The sequence below is a fragment of the Scleropages formosus genome, chromosome 14, assembly GCF_900964775.1.
Source record: "Scleropages formosus chromosome 14, fSclFor1.1, whole genome shotgun sequence".
NCBI classification, from domain to species: Eukaryota; Metazoa; Chordata; class Actinopteri; order Osteoglossiformes; family Osteoglossidae; genus Scleropages; species Scleropages formosus.
Window position 1 is genome coordinate 23,403,645 of NC_041819.1, and position 20,642 is coordinate 23,424,286.

The following is a 20,642-nucleotide window of genomic DNA, read 5'->3' on the forward strand; positions in this document are numbered from 1 at the left end:
GCTCTCCAATCACAGCTCTACCTGGACAGAGGCCTGGCCTTCAGCTCTGGCATTCCTCGCGAGCGTTGCAGCGCCCACCCCACTTGGCCCCTGGTACGAGAGCTGGGGTCGCAGGTCCGACTTGCCCAGGTTCTGGCAGCTGTAGTAGCTGCCGGCTTCCTGGTAGCCGCTGTCCGAGTACGAGTTCATCTGGGTGGAGCTGCGCGAGTTTCCGGCAGACCCTGGTGGAGTGGAGCGGAGCGGAGCAGAGGAGGAAGGGTCAGACAGTCGCGCCATCACCGCTATCGCGCATGGACGGGTCGCTGGAAAGGGTCCTCTAGGCCAGCTGGATTTTTTGCAATTTCACCCACACCACTGGGAATTGAGGTGTTTTGGCCTGAACCGAAAGTGCGACTTGCATCCTCGCCAGGCCTGGAGGAGCCATCCAGCCCCCGCGGCAAAGAGAGGCAAGGTGGGAACGGACCCTCACTTTCAGGGAGGGAAGCCTGCTCTGGGGAGTACAGGGACATCTGCTCCTGGTCACTGCGGAGGTGGAACGGCGGTGACTGCGAGCTGTCCGTCACACGAGACTTGGTCTCACCTGTGATGGAGGCATCTGGTGGGAGGAGGGGCAAAGCAAAGGGCAACAAGTAAAGAACTGGGGGAGGAGACACTGGATGGAGGCAGGATGTTCAATAGACATCAGTTTCTTCATAACACTAATTTCTTACATTGAACAGTTCTCACATTAAATACACACTTCCTGGGGCATTATCTTTAACATTGTAATCCATGAATTGTTAATCAGCAAACATTTTGAGATTGGGAAAAGTCCATGCATTTTAACAGGATAAATTACAAGAGTAATACCACATCTCTGTGATTCATGCCAGGGTGCTAATTGTCACTCTGCTCTCCACAGCAAAATTTAATTCAAGTGGCAAGTGGAAATTTGCCCAGGCGGATGGTGTGCGTCTCTGAAGAAAGGCTTAAGGGTATTGCAGTGGGACCCTTGCAGAGGTCTACAACAAAAGGCTCAGCGGTGACCCCAACGGGGAAGCAGTCCCAGCCACCCAGGCAAGTTTGGACTGAAAAACCCAAGACCCCCTGCCAAGCGGTTGAGCTTAATCAGTACACGCCGTGAGAATTTCAGCTACAGTTAGAGCAGGGGAGGGGTTTCAGTCTTTAAATATGCTGTCCAAATATGGTCATGGCCCACAAAAAAGTATCCTATTTGGAGGTAATTATCCATCCATTGTCAATAATGGCTCGTCCTATGCAGGGACGCAGTGGTCTGAAACCTATCTTGACAGCATAGGATGTGGAGGAGAGAGCGCAGTGGACACCATTCCATCACAAGGCAACTGCAACCTCACACACAGTCACCTCTTACTCGCCTTCAACAAGCAGCTCAGTCATCACATCACCTGGGATGAAACTCGTCAACGTGGGCAGAACACGGTAACTCCACATAGACCAAGGCAGATTCCACGCCTGTTGTCTGTGACAGAAAGGGTACGACTCAAAGTAGCATCCACCAATGTCTCCCTTTCCCAGACTACAACCCTGGAGCGAGACCTTCCGTACAGTCACGACATCCAGCCAGTAGGACCACATGAACACTTGAAGTCGTTGCTACAGTCGACCAGGAGACACGGTCTCAAACGCTCTATACAAGCTCCTTCTCCAGGGTTGGCGAGGTGTCGGAAGCTGGTTACAGTGCCATCCCTTCTCGACACCTTTGGCTGAAGCACACTTCTCAGGAAGCAGAGCAGAAAGACCCCCCTCCTATTATACTTCCAACCCCCCAGGGAGGAAGAGGACAGATCGCGCCAGGACCTGGTCATCGAGAACGGTGGCGTAAATGACAGCATGATTGATGGGCTTGTAAAGGCACTTTGCCTCGGAGGAGACAGGCTTGCAAAAGCAGGAAACCGCGTGCGCACACACGCCTCTGCTCTGCGCTGCGGGTCACCACTCTCGGAAGTGTGACCACATACGAAGCGTGGTACAAAAGATGAGCGGCTTTGCTAATTTAATGGCCTGGGAAACAACGGCAGGGTCAATTAATGACCACCTTGCAAAAGACAAATGCTAAAGATTTACCATTAGACCATTAAGCAACAATGTGTTTAGCCCAGGTCCTTTAAGAACCACAGATGCATGCGGCCATGGCAACCGACCGGGCCATCGTTCGTATGGATTGTGTCAAAGTGAGTCCCACAACAGCCCATTTAACACAAACAAAAATGCTTAACGTATCGATCAAAAGTATTACATTTTACCACAAAGCGACAAGTAGAGCTTTGTCACGCCATCCGCTGCACTTCAAACACTTTTTACTCCTTGTCGCACACCCATGAGATGGGAAGCGCATTGCACATCTCCATGGCATCATCAAGAATAGTGAAGTTTACATAATTTTGCCATGCATGTTTGGTGAGGCCAATAAACAATCACCATTTACTGGAGCAGTTTTAGTTAAGTACCTTGCTTAAGGGAACTACAGCTGGAGGTAGGATTTGAACTTGCAACCTTCGGGTCCAAAGGCAGAAGCTCTTACCACTATGCTACCCTCATAGTGCCTGCGTTTACATGCCACACTGACAGAGGGCAGTAGACAGCAGGAATATGGGCGGAGTATGGTAAAGTGGCTTTTGAATTATGAACAAAAGAGCTTCTGCTCCCATTTGTTTGCAAATGGAACAGTCAGTGTGCCATTGAACCACTTTCTGCAGCAAGGGGCTAAAAACGTGGGAAGGGTTCAGGTGTAGGATGGGCGCAATGAAACTCCCCAGGCCTGCAGACAGCACAGGTTGCTTGGAACCGAGTTAATATTTAACGGAGCTTCCACATGAACATACAGAACCGTTAACTCATCGCTGAGATCTTCATTCATAAACGTATTCATAAATATATTCGGAGGATCCGTCCCTACCTAACAATTGACTCTGCCCAACTACTTGTTCAGGTCATGGTGACTTCCTGTCTGGACTACAGCAACTCTCTCCTGTGTGGCCTTCCTGCTACTGCCATCAAACCTCTACAGCTTCTACAAAATGCCACTGCACGAGTTGCGTTTGATTTGCCAAAGCATTCCTATGTATCTCCTCTACTTATTTCTCTGCACTGGCTTCCGATAGCTGCCCGAATCAAATTCAAGACTGGTTATTGTCTATAAATGCATCAATATAACTTCTCCCAGCTATTTACAGGGCTTAATCAACTTCTACACTCCAGCCAGACCCCTTCGCTTGTCTACTTCTGCTCGCTTTCGTGCGCGGGACCACCAAGGTAAAGCACAAAGGTTCTCGGTTCTGGCTCTGATGTGGTGGAATAAACTTCCCCTGTCACTCAGAACTGCTGAAACTGTCTACATTCAAGAAGGGTCTGAAAATCACCTTTTTCCAGACCCATTTCACCCAAGATCTCTCCAGCTCGTGTATGGTGTAAATGTTCATGCACCATAACTTCATGATCATCCCCAGATAAGCCTTTACACAGCTGCTGCTCCAGCTGTGTATGTGATTATTTGTGTATCTTATAATATAAAGAAACTGGTAGGAGGGCATCAGGATTTGTCGATCCTGTGTTTAATGCATCTACCTGAATGATGAACATCGGTGTATCAAGTGGAAGGTAAACTAGGTTTACTTGAGTCACATGTCTGCAGCCATGTCTCATTCTCTTAATGTAATACACAAGTTGTATTTATGCTTAGATGTACGTCGCTTTGGACAAAAGTGTTTGCTAAATGAATAAATGTAAACGTAAACAGACGCACTCAAGGCTTCGCTTTGATTACAGCTCATAACATTCTTTCATCTGAACCGTCAGAAATTGCTTAATAACTGGAGCTGGAATACTGGACACAAGACACAGAGGAGAACATGAAACCTGTGGAAAAGGCTCAAGCTAATTGAATGGGGGAGGGGTTCAGGCCCTAGGCATCAATCCCAGGGAGTGAATGGGTCAAATGACGGTGGCGGGGGGGGGGGTCTGGGAAGATACCTGTGGATCTCCAAGGGGAGGACTTCTCCGAAGAGCTGCAGAAACAGAGGAGGACAAGATAAAAGGATGAGCTAAGTGAGAAGTTAATAAATAATAAGTGCTCCTCCTTCATTACCTCATATTACTCATCTGACATTCAGCCACGTTGACACACGGCAGAAAAATTACCATGTTTTCATATTCATTTGTACAGCTAGAAATTTAAGCACCGAATATGAGGGAGTAACTGGGAGGGAGTCAAGCTGACACCTGTCAGCTGCCCTAAGCACATGAGGTCCAATGCGTCTGGACTACAGCGCTCTGGAAAGGTCACTGATGGCACTGCAGTGCTAAGCAGTAACAGATGATGACCGAAAAGTTGCAGGTTCAAATAAAGCTACTACTGTGCCCTTGATCGAGGTACTTACCCAGCTGTATACATCTGTAAACATCTGTAAATTGTAAGTGGCTCAACACTGTACGTAGTTCTGCAGAAAAGCATAAACTAAATGAATGAATACACCTTATTCAAGGGTACTACAGCAGGAGTGGGATTCAAACCACACACCTTCAGTGTTACCTATAAGCTGTGGCTGTTGCTAAGGATCTCTCCTCTCACTACAGAAACTGAGATCAAATGGAACAGGAGACCAGGAAGCCAGTTGGATACAGAACCTCTACTGGTGAGCGCAGATTAAATAAATTATATCTCTCTCTCTCTCACACACACACACACACACACACACACACACACACACACACCTTACCCCACAATTACCTGTGATGACTCAGTCTTATCCAGTCAGAAACATACTGAAAAAGTGCAACTGCGTTATGCTAGGTTACAAGTCACATCCTGAACAACAAACCACTTGGGGGCCAAAGGTCAAGTGAGACAGTTCAAGGGGCACAGCCCAAAGCAGCAGTGTATGAGTATAAAGACAACTGGCTCCATAGAAACCTGGTAATAGAAGGACAGATGTGGCATGGCAGGATGGAAGAGGACAGCCAAACAGCTCGCAAACACATACGTCACACTTGGGTGAGTACTGGTCAGTCAACACCCAGCTCCTCTGAGAACTCCACTGTAAAGACAAAACACCCTGTTGTAGCAGACAGACAGAGCAGGTGGAGGGTCCAGCATCCCCCCCAAAGTGAAGGTACAGGGTAAAGAGGAAAGGCGGGTCAGATGCGCCCCCTGCTGCTGTTCGGAGCACTGGCACTGGGCCGCTCCATCGCCAGCACCTGCTGCTGGCGTTGGGTTGGCTGCATCACTTTGCCTGCGGGGAGGGGAAATGAGCTCGGTGAGTCGGAGGACGCCGCTGTGCATGCCAAAGGCGGGGGAGGCAGGCTAATGAAACTGGGACCGTTCCTGACTGATGACGCGTTCCTTCCGATTCCGTTCGAGCCCATGTACCTTGGTGCGGGGGTTGGGGGTGGAATCGCAGAGCCGCAGACTGCAGGACTGGCTGAGCACGTGTATTTGGAAGCGTGAACGACCCGGGACCCTCTACGGCTCTACTTCAATGCACACCATCGACGCAGAAAAAACACGGTGTCACACTCCCTTTCATCCCATTGATCACACTGCCCACACATCCCAAGTGTGGGTCTGGGGGATGCCCACCTGATCACAGAGCTCCTTCCAGCAGATAAATGTCACGTGACGTAGAGTGGCCATAGCAATAAAACTCGACGACAAACAGTCTCCCCCTGGGTTTGTTACCTCCTCCACTGTCAAAGGATGAGCTATCAAACCAAAGAGGGTCAGAAGTTTGTTCTTATCACTATTCAAAGGCAAATACTCCTGCGTCATCATCCTGCATTTGTCTCTGAGGTACAATCCAGCTACACCCTTGTGAACGAAAAACACTGCGCAGTGCCACCCGAAGACCCACACTAGGAAGCCCCTCGGTCCTCACCCAACACATTAAATGACAGATGTGTAGTCGACTGTGTGTTGAGGAGCGCGAACACTTCATTAAACATGCCAAAATGCTTTGCTTGCTGATCCATCGTGTCCCTCATCCCCTGATTCAACAGCAAAGGTCCAAGTTACATCCAGGTGTGAATGCAGACTTTCTATACGTTCATAAAAACTCTCCCCCACCTTGAATTCCACCCACTCAAGACCGCATTTCACTGTGAATTTCACTGATGTTGGACACGTACGTGCCGCCACTCACAGCCTGCGGGGGACAGGGGAACCATTGAATCCAAAAAAGTTTAATACCATAATCCAGAATTTATGGAACACCTTTCTACACAGAAACATACAATTTTAGGTTTGTATATCAAGCTACTTAGTGATTTACTCATTTATACAGCTGGGTAATTTTTACTCTATCAATTCAGGGTAAGTACCTCACCACCAAGTACCTAAGCTCCTCACCACAGCATGTGTTCCATTCCACCACAGGGCGGCCTGTGGACATGAGGTGTCGCGATGACCGTGCGGGTCCCACCCTCCTCCTCAAACACACAGGCATGGGATAAGTGGCATCTCCAGGACACACACTGATGCTGTGACACCGGGAAGGCAAAGTGCCTCAACAGCATTTTAGTGGTGATAATAGTAGCCAAAGCGTCAGCACTGTGGGTTCGGCCGTCCAGCCACTAATCCTAATTAAAGCCTTGTGATGCACAACAAACAGATGAGCGCAGTATAAATAAATGGTACCAACATTTGCCCAGTTAAGCACTTTATGGGGTGTCACAGTCCATTAAAGTGTCCTCTTATACGCTCGGGATGTAAACAGGAACAGCATATAGTGTTTCACCACTCCACACAACACAAATAGAGTAGATCCCTTCAAACACTATAAAGCATTCATTGAAACAGTATTAGGATGAGGTGCACTATTATTCATTAATATGTGGCACATTACAGTTCATGCCAGTGTTACGTATGTTTTTGTATACATATTTAATCACATTCATATATAGCTTTTACAACATCGCAGTTGTACAAATCAATATTTTTATTGTCCTAATCGAGAACACTGTGCTCTAGGGGGCTTGGTGCAACACTTTTAGGGCAGTCTGCTTTGAACACAATCTGCAAGAAAGAAGGACCACAATGAGTCTCCCAGTCACTGCATGTCAAGCAGCCCACGCTGTACATGTTACATACATACATACGAAGCCCTACTTTGGGGGCACTGAACACCAGTAAAGACGAGGCCACTCCGCTCTCCAACACACTCCCCACACACTGAGTGCGCACAGTCCTGTCTACTGGCATCTGCCCGAGAGCCAATGCAGCAGGACATCCGACTCCAGTGACTCAAACTCAGTCCAAGAGCACTTCAGCGATGGTGCTAATTATTATTTATTCTTTCATCTGGCACATTTCCCTGAGTAAACTAGCAATGTAGGGGTTTTACACTAAGCTACTTACAGTGATTTATCCATTAATACCGCAGAGTAATTTTTGCAGTTCCACAGTAGCATGGCTCTCACCACTACAAACTGAGTAGCTGGTAATGCTTTACTGTGGTGGAACGGCAAGAAGAGTCCAGTCCGTATCATTGGTGTTCAAGCCAGTAGTGCAGCTGCCAGTGTAGTGGTTAGAGCTGCTGCCTTTAGCTCCGAAAGTTGCCGGTTTGAATCTCACCTGCTGCTGCAGTACCTTTGAGCAAGGTACCTACCCTAAATTGCTGAAGTAAAATTATCCAGCTGCATAAATGGGTAAATAATTGTAGGTACCACTAAGTTGGTTCGGAGGAAAGGGACACCTAAATGAATAAGCGTAAACATAAGGCAGTGCAATCATGACCGAGGCGGGAGGGATGGTAACATACCTGGCACTGGCGGCGCTGGGTGACTCGGCCCCCAGCCTGCATCTTTCCAGCTGACTGGCCACAACCTGCCGCTCTGCTTCCAGCTCCCGGGTCAGACGCTCAAACTGGAGCTCCTACACCAGGCGGGAGGGAGGCGGGACAAGAGGATCAGCCACTCAATCATAACAGCTGTAAAAAGTGCTATTTACATAAACACTCTGAAAATGTTTCTTTAAAAGGCATCCTTTGTTCATATTTACAGGAAGAAAAATATAAAAAAGCTACATGCTCTGACAACCAGCTGCCCTCTACCAGTCTGTGAAGCTGGAGAGAGGACAGACTGCTTTCAGAAGCCATCCCACCCACACACCTCTCTACCCTGCTCCAGTCTGAGCCCAGACACGGAACACAAAGGTATACCAGGGTGCGAAGGACAGTAATGCGCTTGTCCTTCTAGACAGCAAGAGAAGGACCAAGAAAAACAGAATGTGTCTCGGGGTGGGGGGGAGAAAAAAAAAAAAAAACACACACACACACACACACACACACACACACACACACACACACACACGGCTGAAGCATCACAAGTAAATGACTGACTAGTCCAGTGGTGCAGAACCGCAGGCAAGCACCTGCATCACGGTAAACAAACAGGAGCCGCTCACTTCCACCCTGCAGGCTGCCGTCACGCTTTTTGCTTTGCTCCTCTCCTTCCTGTCGTCAAAGTCTCATTCACCTTTGTGAAAACAACCCGCTTGTAAAGGCAGAGGTTCTGTAGATAATTTACAACACCCTGAAGCTGACATGCTTCATCCTGGAAGGTGTACAGGAGGACTGATACTCGTCTACATTCAGCCCAACGGCTTCCCAGGGCGGGAACCTGAAAGAGTGCACCAGCTGCACACATCTGGGACACCCAAAGGAGAGGCCAGCAGCTCATGCTGTTCCACACTATCCCAGCACAGCAGAACTCATCACCATCCACAGTTTGAGACTTGATGCACCCCTGTCAAAGTCCATGCATCTCATTGAATGGAACCTGTTCCAAAGGTGGATCTCTCTGTGAAGCGATGGGTCGCAAACTTAACCCACCCCTACCGCCCCTCACGAGCAGCTGCCGGCAGCAGGACAAAAGGAGGATAAAATGGGATGCAATATTGTGTCCTGACAAATGACTGTAAAATCACCAAACAAATGGCTTTGATGATGACACTGTGATCCAGAGGGGATGGGATGGAGGGTGGGGGGGAGGCTTGGGCAATCAGTTGATGGCCACTCTGAAAACTAGGCCATAGGGAGGGATGGGTGAGTAACATTGTGCTTTGGCACAAGTCCTCACAGGGACAAATTAATGGAAACCGCACGGCTATCAGACAAAGACAATTCCGTGTGGGTTAATCGGGGTGGGGGTATTGACAACTTCACTTGCCTTTCATATCCGCATAGGTGGACGAGGCCCCTCCAAGATTTCCATGTCCAAGAGAAGAGATGAATGCGAAGAATCCACCTACCAGCTGACAGCCTCCTCTTTCTGATCTCTTGTTTCAACCCCTGAATTTCAATCAGTGGACATTAACTACATGACAATTTCCCTTCAGGCCTGAGGAGAAAGGACAGGAGAGACACCCCCGGGGACCTGGGAAGGCAACATACACAGATGTGACTGTAATTACTCAGGACACAGTGGTGAGAGCATCCAGGTCTCCATTGTCCTGCGGAGCTGAGCGACTCCCATGTTCTGTCATCCAAAAGTCTCTGAAACCCCTTGAAGAAGCAACATCAGCAACCCTAAACTGGATTCAATGTCAAAGATGCCTCAAGTACAAACCATTCGCAGGAAATCAGGTACACATGATACTGGCTACATAATGCATAACCAGTGATAATTACGTTATCATAAATCACAAGATCACCAAAAGTGACCAAGCCTTTTCATTTACTGCAACAGTTGAATTCATTGCCACAATAGCACCTAGAAGGGCTCTATGCTTTGATAGACATAAATTTGAGTGAAAATACTATAACGCAAACCCCTGGGCACACCAATTCCATCTCTCTATGGTTTTATGTTATAAACACCCCTCAATTTGCATAAATGAACCATTCTTCACCCCCTTATGCAAGTCAAAAGTTGTGTGTCAGATTCTCCCTCCTCCTCCACCATTCCACATAGGCTAGCCTACCCATTATTGTTTTCATGCTAGCTGTGGCTTTCACGTGCTCCTGTATACATGCAAAAATCCTTCACTATCATATTCACAGTCAATACAGCAAAATTTGGTTCGTGTGCTATAGACGATAATGTTTGTCCACCTTCAAACTTTTTATTTTCAATTTCATCTCCAAATCGATTGCTGTATACTTGCAAGACGGTTCTTGTTTTCCTTCAAGTGCACGTTTACCACCAGGTATTGTGAATAATGAAATAGGTAAAAAATATGCAAAAAAAGCACCATACTAAAGAAAGGAGATGCATTCATCGCTCAAAACATGCGGGAACTGGGAAGACGCAGCTTCCTGCCTTTTCTGGCTATGCCGGCTTGCGCTGAACGAATTTCAGCTGTTTTGCGTAAAATAAAACCGCTATCCGTAAATAATGTTTATGCAGGAATTTTTTTTAATGTAAATCCGGATTTACATAAGTCAAATCTTTGTAGGAAGAGGAGAGTGTGTATATATACATATACAATAAATACATTTAATATGCAGTGTCTACAAAGCAAGTATTGGTGAATTATGAACACCAGTCTCTGAAGAACAGACTGGAAAGCACAGTGAGAATGTGTGCAAACTCCACTCATTCAGATGAATCATGTTGGAAATACTTGAGAGAGGATGGGCATGTCTACCACTCCCGTTACCTTCAGTACACCCATCCGGAAGAAACATGTCACCTTCTGAGCTGCAACCTGTAAACACCACCATAAGAGAAAGCAGTGCAGCTCCAGGCTTAACAATGGTTTTGTTAAGTTGGTCAAGGGAAGAGCAGTTCTGTTGTCTCAACATAACCTATAAAATGAAGTGGAAGTCTTGGTCCAAGAGACAAGGGTAAAGAAAGCTGGAAGCTCTTAAAACTCTCATGAACGATGCTCTTCCAAAGGAACCTAACCAACCCAAAGGCCAACTGTAGGTGACTGAACACGCAAAAGGGAACCACCTCCTTTAAACAACCCTCTGGTTTGTGATAAATAGGAAGGGTGGTGGCAATACCGATGTGGACCAGTGCATGAGCTTCCTGTCATCTTCATAATACCTGCTTTAAACTGTCGGGGGGGCTGAAGAATATTTCGATCTTCAGAGCTTGGGGCCACCACTGATCTCAACACGGCACATCTCCTCCTGGCAGGATGTACAGAGTATCTAAAAGCACAAGCCTGCATCATGATGACAAAGGAGGCTAGAAGAGTCAGGGCAGAGGTCACCTCCAAAAAAAAAAAAAAAAAAAAAAAAAAAAAAACACACAGCAACACAAAACAGTGAGACTGGAGAGACACATACTCAAGAGTTTACTCCACACTGTCCTATTAAAAACAGAGGAAAACATTTTCCTTTAACCTGTGAAAAAAACCAGAGGAAAGAAACTAGCCTTAAGGGACTTAGAGAACACGGATTTCTGAAGGCTTTAAAAGGAAATGCTGCTGCTGCTACTCATCCAGCTCGAGTATGTTGCAGTGTGTTGAACCACACCAACACCGTAACCTCACCTGGGAGAGGCTGCTACCCCTTTAGCAGAGGAACCATAGTACGCAAACAAATCAATCGTTTCTATCATGCAATAGAAACGATACATTTGTTGATTCGAATAGAGACGATTTTGTCTCCACTTAACTCGACACACACCCGTTGGAAAAAAAAAAAACCCTCTCTGGAAAGGTAACAGCGGAAACAAGCGTTAAAACAGACACACTGTCTCACACGAGCTCCAGCACAGCACTCGTCAAAGATAAATACTTTGATATAGGAAATAACGTCGGATGGCGGTGGCGCCGAACACGGCACGGCTGCATCAACTCCTGCACTGTGGGTTCAGATCCATCTCTGTCAGCATTGGGTAATTTGCAAGTCTTCCCTGGGTTTCTGTGGGTTTTGACTGGGTGCTCCAGTTTCCTCCCACAGTCCAAAGGTGTTTCACGTAAACTGGTGACTCTAAAGTGCAGTAAAAAAGGTGAGTGTGTTACACCACTGTCATATAAACAAGTGAATGATTGAAGGTAGTTCAGTTAAGTATATCTATCGTTGTTAGTTGCCGAAGGCCCCCGCCCTGCCTGGCTCGAGCTGTAAAGCCAAGGCTGTCTCATGGAAGGATCATTAAAATGCCACGGAAGGGGCTCTTGTCTTGTAATTCGCGGAGGTGATGGAGAGTGCCTGGCACGCTGACTGAGGAAGAGAAAATCTGGTCAGACTCCTTGAAGAAGGAGCCTCTAATAGTTGAAAGAGCATCTTATCGATGACAGTTTTATCAGCAGGAGCAGACAAGCACGCAGAAGAGAAGACTTTTCCCGCATCGCTGCATGCTGGAGAGAAATGGATTGTTTATGTTTCAGAATACTTCCATCCTACTAACAGAGCTCAGATTTACTTAGTGTGGCTGAGTGGGTTGGGTAATTTCTCCTGGGCTTTGATGAGGTACTGGCAGTCAGGTGGAAAAGTTACACCCGAAAAGCACCGGACCTGTCTGATGGGCTATGAGTGGACTTAAAACACAACCTGTGATTGTGGATTCAAAGAGCTTGTACTCCACAGGGACCCTGATACACTTTTAGATACCAGTGTCTGGAGCAGGACCACAGTTTAAGCTGGCATCCAAAATGACTGTGTGTGTGTGTGTGTGTGTGTGTGTGTGTGTGTGTGTGTGAGAGAGAGAGAGAGTGCGCTGGAACGTGTAACTGTGCACCTTTCGGTGAATGTGTGACTAGACGTTGATATTATCCCCAGCCTTACAAATAGGCTTTGTCCCTGACAAGCTGTGAAAGAGTAGCGATAGCAATCAGGTCGGGGCACTGACAGCCCATCCATTCTCACACACAAAAGAACAACCCTGTTGTTTGGCGTGTGCCCTCATCTCAGGGATGGGACCGGGCGGCACACATCGATTCCAACCCAACTCTTTACTATGCAGGAACTGCAACGCCTTGGGAAAGAGACAACGTACCGGATTGGCGCCTCGGGGAACATCACCGAGGCCTCACATGCAGTTCCACCCTCCTGACAAACAGGAACCACGGGCATTCCTGAGATTAGCCAAATTTGATTGTACGCTCACAAATCCGAGTTTCAGAACTCGGACAAGAGGATGTAAGAGGAACTCCTCCTGGTTGTAGAAACCAGAGAATAAGCCTTTTCTAATCCTTTGATGGCAGAGGTACAACTCGGCGAGAGCTTGGCTGATGATGGATCGGGAGGGCAGCCGCTCTCAACATCAGGAAAAAAGAACACAAAGGACTTTAAAGCTTTTCCAGACATAAAAAGAAGCAGCGGGAGAAACCAAACAGCCACAGATATGCGAACATGTAGACTTCAGGCTCATTGATACCTGGGTCATCATGACAGTGGGGCCATTCAAACCAAAACAAAAGTAGTTGGGCTAAACAAAATCTGCACGAGGAACCGAGGCGAGCTCGCCCCCCTTGGTGCATAGATGGGCAAACCCCCACTGCACGTCACACCCAGTGCCCTCATACTTATATTTAAAAAAAAAAAAAAAAAAAAAAAACCCCAACAAGGAATATAGGACATGGAGGAAGATGACTAGAGGTGCAGGAAAGGTCAAGTTTACCATTCTGCTTCCTGCAGATACCCTTCCTGAATATAGCTTCCATTTCTATGACAACATAGCTGAGATTGGAACACATCTGAGTCCAGGACCCTCTGCAGGTTGCAACGGCAGCGGGGGAAAGGGGACAAAGATAAGGAGCGGTGGCAGAGCAGACGGTGCACCTTGAGAGCACTTGTCTGATGTGAAAGAAAAAGGCAGCAGTCTGGTTTTTTGCTGAGGAACACAGAAAACGAAACTCAAACTAACACAGGACTCAGCTGGAGAGGCGGATGGAAGGAAATTGTACGTCTGTGGGAGGCAGGTGGCAGATACCTGCGGCAACTTTCCTCAGTCAGTCAAAGATGAGGGATGCTGGCTACAAGTCTGCATGACAGAGATCTCCATTACACCTGGTGTTCACAGGTTGTCCCATGACCACACCTGGGTGAGAAAGACTCAACTGAGCCCACCCAGTCTAACCTGGGCTTGCTCAGAAACTGCCAAAACAAAGAAAAGCAAAGCCACGCACCGTGGGCTTCTGGAAAACAGACAGTTGGACATCAGTGCCTCCCCTTTAAGACCATCAGCTATGGAGCTAAAGTCAAAAGCTTGTAAGCGTCCAGGAGAACAGCTCCATGCAGCGATTCACAAATGACAATAGAGTCATTGCCTCTCTGACGGCTCCCCGTTCATTTGTTCATGCAAGGAGTAAGGGGGCCCAACCTGCAAATCAAGCCTTGTTATGGTCTTATCTAACAAGGCTTTACACACCATACACTCCTACATGCACCCAGCGAGTTGCACGGTTTCATCAAACCCTTGTGCCGCCTTTGGATCACCTTTCTAAAGACTGCAAAGCAGGAGCGTAGGTGACCTCTACAGCAGCCTTCGGGGATCGTCAGGCTGCACACTTCTCTTTCTCAAGGTGACCAGACAAACAAGTGCTCTTCCTCAAGTTAAATAGGGGAGCCTCAACCTGACACCGAAAGGTGATACCATACAAGAGTCCTCAATCACCAGACAAAATTACTGCTTTCCACTTCTTCAAAGCACACAGGTCAGACAACGACAAAGAGCGCTACTATCCTTCCGTGTATTCAGCACCTTTCAATAAGCCTTAGTACACAATGATCCTTAAAAACTGGACTTGTTAACCATAGTTACTAAACAAGGTGACAAAGTGTGAGCCTTCATATGAATTCTCCTTTTATTACCTTCGTTCTAACAAGCATCTTAACAGCAGGATTGCCCTTTAATTTAAAATGTAAACACGGGGCGATTCATCAATGCATCAAACCCATCTTGTGGCTGCTTGTCCAAATCTTTGTAAGGCCACGCCGGGGACAAGACATCCAGGTGGGAGATAAGTGACCTTTTGTGGTGACAGAGACAGGCCAGGCCTGTTAGCCTGTCTCCACTTAAGCTACCTCTACAGCCATTTGGACATATCTCCCTCACACACAGCATTTTTACCAAGTCCTTCAAGAACTTCTATAGCTGTCAAACCAAGTCATTGACGTGTGGTGAGGCAGGACCCTGAATAGGACCCCCATCAGGGTGACATATATACTGGAGAAAGACAATCAATAGTGAGCGGTGTACTGCCTATGCATTGGTCCCCTGAATAAAAAGCATACAGATGAGATTAATCAATGAATAACTGGTTTCCTGATGAGTTATCACATGTCTTGTTCTGTGAAACAGGGTCTTTTTTTATGCTTGTTCAGCTTATGCTGTTAGATCTCTTTTACAGGTTCATTGATATGACTTACTGTGCTTCCTTAGTGAGGGGATGGGAAGGCAACAAATGAACATCTTTCTTGGCATTTGGGGAGGGACAAAAGGGAAAGAAATTTATCTTTAAGCATAAACAAAGCTGAGAGGCACAGCAGGAAGTATTTCCACATGGCAGAGTGTGAAACTGGCCTGTTGACCTGAATGTTACGGATCTTGCCTACAGTATCTTTCGGCTCCGTCCTTTTAACCGTGCTTTGCAATGCACCGAAGAAGCGTCACCATAAACAATTGCCTGTGACCGCTGATGTTTACCAGCTGCAGATCTGGTGCTTATTAATCCACAGTTCTCTTTCAGAAGGAGTACACATTTGGCATTTAAGAACATTAAGGTGCTTCAGCGTGACATTACTATGGTGTTTTTTTCCCCACCCCGAAAGGTTGATCCCAGTGCTGCATTGGTGAGCCAAAGGCACACAAACAGATGAGTTCAGCAGGGCACAGCCATTAGGTTTATTTCTGTTTTGTTTGCTCTGCCACGCCCTGCAGCTCAACATTTTTTCTCCCCTACGCCCGGAAAGAAAGTGCCTGGCTTGCTCCGTTGGCTCACAGCCGGCCACTCGGCACACTGTTCCTCGACCACAAGAGCAGGAACAGAACAAGAGCCTCGGTGTTGCGGATTCAGTCCAGCTGTTTACTAAGGGAAGACTTCAGACAAAAACAACCCGCAGTAAAAGCACACATCAACACACGTGCTCCACTACGAACGTGTGTCATACGAAACGAAGGCTGTCTCATGTCACCCGGTTTTATTTTTTTGCCTTCCTCGGCTCACGGTTCTGCTAGAAAAATATCATCCAGGAATGAACAATTCAGTCTTTTTCCCAAAGAATGCATCACAGGATACCGACAACAAGAGAAGTGATTAAAACTCACCAAGTATGACTTGTTTTTCCTGTTTGTATGCAGACAGCTACAGAATAAAGAACATTCAACACTGTCTAATATAAAACAAAATGCAAACACTTATGTGACATTTTCCCCCTCAACGGCTCCTTCAACAAAATTAAATTTTACCACAATATTAAATTGCACTCTTCGATACAACACTTGAAGAGAGAGTGATATTTCAGATAAGGCATACTAAAACCATCAGGTAAGGCCACACAACAATTTGTGCAATAAGCCCTCGGAAATGTGCCGTTTATAACGTGGAAGTGGCATGGCAGGAAACAGCCCTGGAAGGAGAGGGGCCTGGCAGTCACACAAAACGGACTTGGGAACAGGATGTCACAAGGATGCAGAAATTCCTGCAGGATTCCTCGCTCCTGTCCATATTGGTGAGACAAAGCTGGATTAAACTAGTCGGCAAGGCATAGACTCACCAACTGGACCCGGCAAGCCTGACCACCTGGCTAGAGGAACACTGAGGTTACTCACCTGGCAAGTGTCCATTGCTCCCCCCCAACAGAACAAGCTGAAATTGTCTACCACCACCACATGACAGTCTTTACAATAAAATAACACTCCTCTCGTAGCACTGCTGGACCCCAGGTTGCTCGGCTCTTAGCGGTAATTAAAACCCAGAGGTTCGTGCATTTAAAGCCCCTAGAAATGCACTGAAGAGCTGTGCACACAGCCTGCTTGGAATGATCCCGACCAATGCGATGCTTCCGACATGTAAAGGGTCAGGTTCTTTGACTTTAGTAAACAAAGGCATGCAACAACCGAGTCGCAGGGGGCAGAAGGGAATGTCATGGTCTGCAAAAGGGCCTCAACTGGGACTTATCATGCCCCTCCACCGACAGACAGACATGCAACCACGCACGAGTCCCAGCGCTGGGATGCTGAGCTGCAAGACTAGCCACTGCTCAGTACCGCCAATTTCATCACCAGCAGATGAAACGACAGATGAAAACCCCAGTTCCAAATCACAACAGACACGTTGCAGTGATGAGAGCCATAGCAACACAAAGCCCAGCTGCACACATAAACATCTGCATTTTGACATTAACAACATTAACGACACACACCAAGAATGTAAAAGGGAGAGATATGGAAAAGAAGAGAGTCTGGCGAAGGAATCCTGCGGCCCAGCGTCAGGGTACCTGCTCTTTGACGGATTCCAGGAGGCTGGTGGTGGCACCGTCGGGTTCAATGCTGTGGCCAGGGGGTCCATCAGGGGCAGGGAGGAGCAGCCCCTCCTCCGCTTCAGGGGTTTGCTCAGGGCCTGGCATTCCTCCTGTTGGGGGTGGCACCACACATATGCTGTTCACAGCCACGGCATGGCTCTATGTACTTAATCATCATAACGACTTGAAGCAAAACAATAAATCACTCCCCCCGTACACATACTGCCACCTCAGCCCCCACACTGTGCCTCTGCCAAGACGCCACACGCAGAGCCCCAGTGCACACCTCAAGAATGCACGTCTGTACCCAGGTGACAGGAAAGGCAGGAGGAAACGCTGAAATAGTCTCAGTCTCATCACAGGTGTTGACAGCACAAAAAGTAAAGCACCGTTCCCACGGGGGGGAGAAAGACCTGCGCAAGAGGAGTCCAAAGTCAGTTCACTTCTTCAGCAGATAGTGATGCTGAAAGGAGGTGCAGTCCCTGTTTGCGGTGACTCTACCCACAACTGTCACTTTCAATTACCACAGTGAGCATCATACCCATGAGTAGCCCAGCATTTTCTGTTTTTAATGCGATACTGTAGATGAAAGTGCCACAGAAACATCAACAGAAAGCGCATTCAGTTCATCCGCAACAGACGCCACAGCACCCAGCTGGACATTCAGGAGGAACCGGTCCCACCACGCAGGTTCGGGGCTCAAGGACACATTCCGCTGCTCGTACTGTACGCATGTATGACATTCCTGGCTCAGCAGGAAAGATGCCAAGCCTCTTGTTATGCAAGCCTAAATAGTTAATTGCAGTAAAAGAGAGGAAGTGCACTACCCTGAACTTCAGGGTAATAATTTACCATTAACTAGTCAGTCAGTTCAGCAGTAAGAGGTAAATGCACAGTGCTTAATAGGTCTGGGGAAAAAAGACCTACAGTCCACATAATAGACAAACACACACAGACATGTCGTTTTAGCTACATCTGGTGGATTATATATGAGGGCTGAAATAATGCAAAATATTAAGGATACTTTTTGATGCACCCTCCTACACTACTACATAATGTCCCATTATTATTAATTAATCGAAGTCCTTTCTCCGCAGCCACTTGCAGTATTATGCTTGTATGCTAAGCTTTTTACAATTATCTATGCATTCATACATTGGGGTAATTTTTGCTGTATCAATTAAAGGTAAGTACTTTGTTCAAGGGCACTACAGCAGGAACAGGGATTCACATCTGAGAACGTTTGGCTGCAAGGCACCGGCTCTAACCACTGTGCCACCTATGCCATACGCACACCGTGCAATGGAAACTCCTGTTATAAATGAGCAAAAATTCAAATTTCCACAACTCCTGCAGGCCACAAAAAAAGTAAGAACCTGTAATTTAAATCCGTTAGGTAGTAGGAGGTGATGCTGACGCATGATGCTGATTCATCATGATACAACAAAACCCTGTGATTCGCTGTGGATCCACCCAACCAACCACAGACCCTGAACTCTATCCTGTGACCATGCAGTGACCTGGAAGTGAGCTACAGGTCACAAATTAGAGGAGTAAAAGCACAGAGTTCACATGACCTTTGAGAGCATTATGGTACCACATGAGAAGAACTGCTTACCACAGATTTGACCGGAGACCACAGTGCAATATGCCCCTATGCCCACGCTTCACAGAAGAACAGTCGTCTTCATGTGGCCCTAACCAGGTTTCTTTAACATCACATATCCATAAAAACCCCCATTGTGACCTGTGGATTCACTATGGTAAAGCTGCGTCCAGTGACATCATCTATCACGTCACCACATCATGACCTTAAACTCCCAGGCCTTTGACATGCACTGTGCTGGAAGAGCAGGGAACATTTATAACAGGAATTAATAGCAAAAACCCTTCATGTGATTCTCATTAAGGAGGATGACCATTTTAAAAAAAAAAAAAACATGCTCATACAGAGAAGAAAACTTAGTCCCACACAGGGTACCTAATGTTAGGTCCTTAGGTTGTATTTTTTGTTTTTTTTTTTTAAAAAGGAAAGCCCAGCTGTCTAGATGAGCATCTCTGCCAGCGGACTGAGGTACAGTCCATCTCTGTCAAGCCAATTATGATAAATATCATTACACCACAGAGAGTCTTTATTTTCTGAGAGTTTATACCTGTAAAAATACAATGAGTACTAAACTTAAACTGACAGTTTACCGGTATACCAGAGGAAAATAAAGTGTTAAAGATGCACATCACCTTAAAGCAAAATTGAGTAACAGTCAACTCACCATATTAACCATTAAAAATAACTAAAAAGTTGTAAAGGACAGCAAATTAAACATGTCACCTCAGCAAAATGTTAACCAGTAGAGAGTGAAAGAACTGAAAGACTAATTCACTGCTGGAAAACATCAGTGAAAAACCAATGCAGGGATTAGAACGTGTGTGTGCGCGTGTGAGTGAGGACCCCGAGAAGAGACAAGACCCAAAAAAAAAAAAAAAAAAAAAAAAAAAAAAAAAATCACACCATCAAGTTTTAGGGGCATAAACTGAGAAACATTGCTAATCTCAAAATACATAAGTGCCTCTTTGTAAACAGAAGGCTTGCTTGAGTTTTGAAAGGGAGGAAAACAGTCTCAGTCCTTCACAGATGTCAGTTGAAGGCCTTTTCCTTGAAGCTGGAAACACAAACTGTTAAAAACACAGTGCATGGATGAAGTGCTAAGAACTACAAGCACTAAGATGTTATACTCAATCCAAAGTGAAACACATTAAGAATAAAAGCATCTGAGGAGCTTCACACACGCTGGGGGGCCGACAGCCTTCAGTGGGGGTCCAGGAGGATTCTGGGGTTATCAGCAACAAACCGAGATGAAGCATCTTGCCTAAATGACTAGGAATGGAGATGCCAGGCATTGGTGTGACCTGCTTTGTGATGCTGAGCCAAGTCTAGGTTCTCCACCACTGCTAGTGAGCCCCCGCAGGGGCTGAAGAACAGCTTTCTGGGTAAGACCTTCACTGCAAAGTTAAAATAATCCGCAAAAAGTTGGGAAAAGCACAGGACCCGACGTCTGCGTTCAAGCGGCACATCAACCTTGCCAAAGAAAACTGATAACCATTTTCCACAGCGTCTTGTTCAGACAAGAGTGTGATTGATTCCATAACTTTCCATCAAGACTGTTCTTCTGAGACCAAACCATAGCATTTCATCTCAAACAAAACAGAGCAAAATGAAGTGCCCTGCCACAAACACACATGCATGGAGGCAGGCAACCCCCCGTCACCTCT

At 46.7% G+C, this 20,642-nt stretch overlaps 1 protein-coding gene across 9 annotated transcripts in view; it reads right to left on the reverse strand.

The window, feature by feature from the left end:
- The window catches only part of LOC108928971 (plakophilin-4-like), a 60,124-nt gene that overhangs the window by 25,007 nt on the left and 14,475 nt on the right, over positions 1-20,642 (reverse strand). For 4 of the 9 annotated variants that reach the window (XM_018743196.2, XM_018743193.2, XM_018743195.2 and 1 more), the window contains exons 2-6: positions 17,349-17,482; positions 7,773-7,885; positions 3,991-4,025; positions 464-595; positions 22-221 (exon numbers count right to left, since the gene is read on the reverse strand). In XM_018743196.2, the coding sequence (XP_018598712.2) occupies positions 22-221; positions 464-595; positions 3,991-4,025; positions 7,773-7,885; positions 17,349-17,477 (609 nt within the window). In that variant the 5' untranslated portion in view covers positions 17,478-17,482. Of the gene's footprint in view, positions 1-21; positions 222-463; positions 596-1,376; positions 1,463-3,990; positions 4,026-7,772; positions 7,886-17,348; positions 17,483-20,642 lie in introns of those variants that run through there. The other 5 variants (XM_018743194.2, XM_018743201.2, XM_018743199.2 and 2 more) reach the window with 4 other exon arrangements.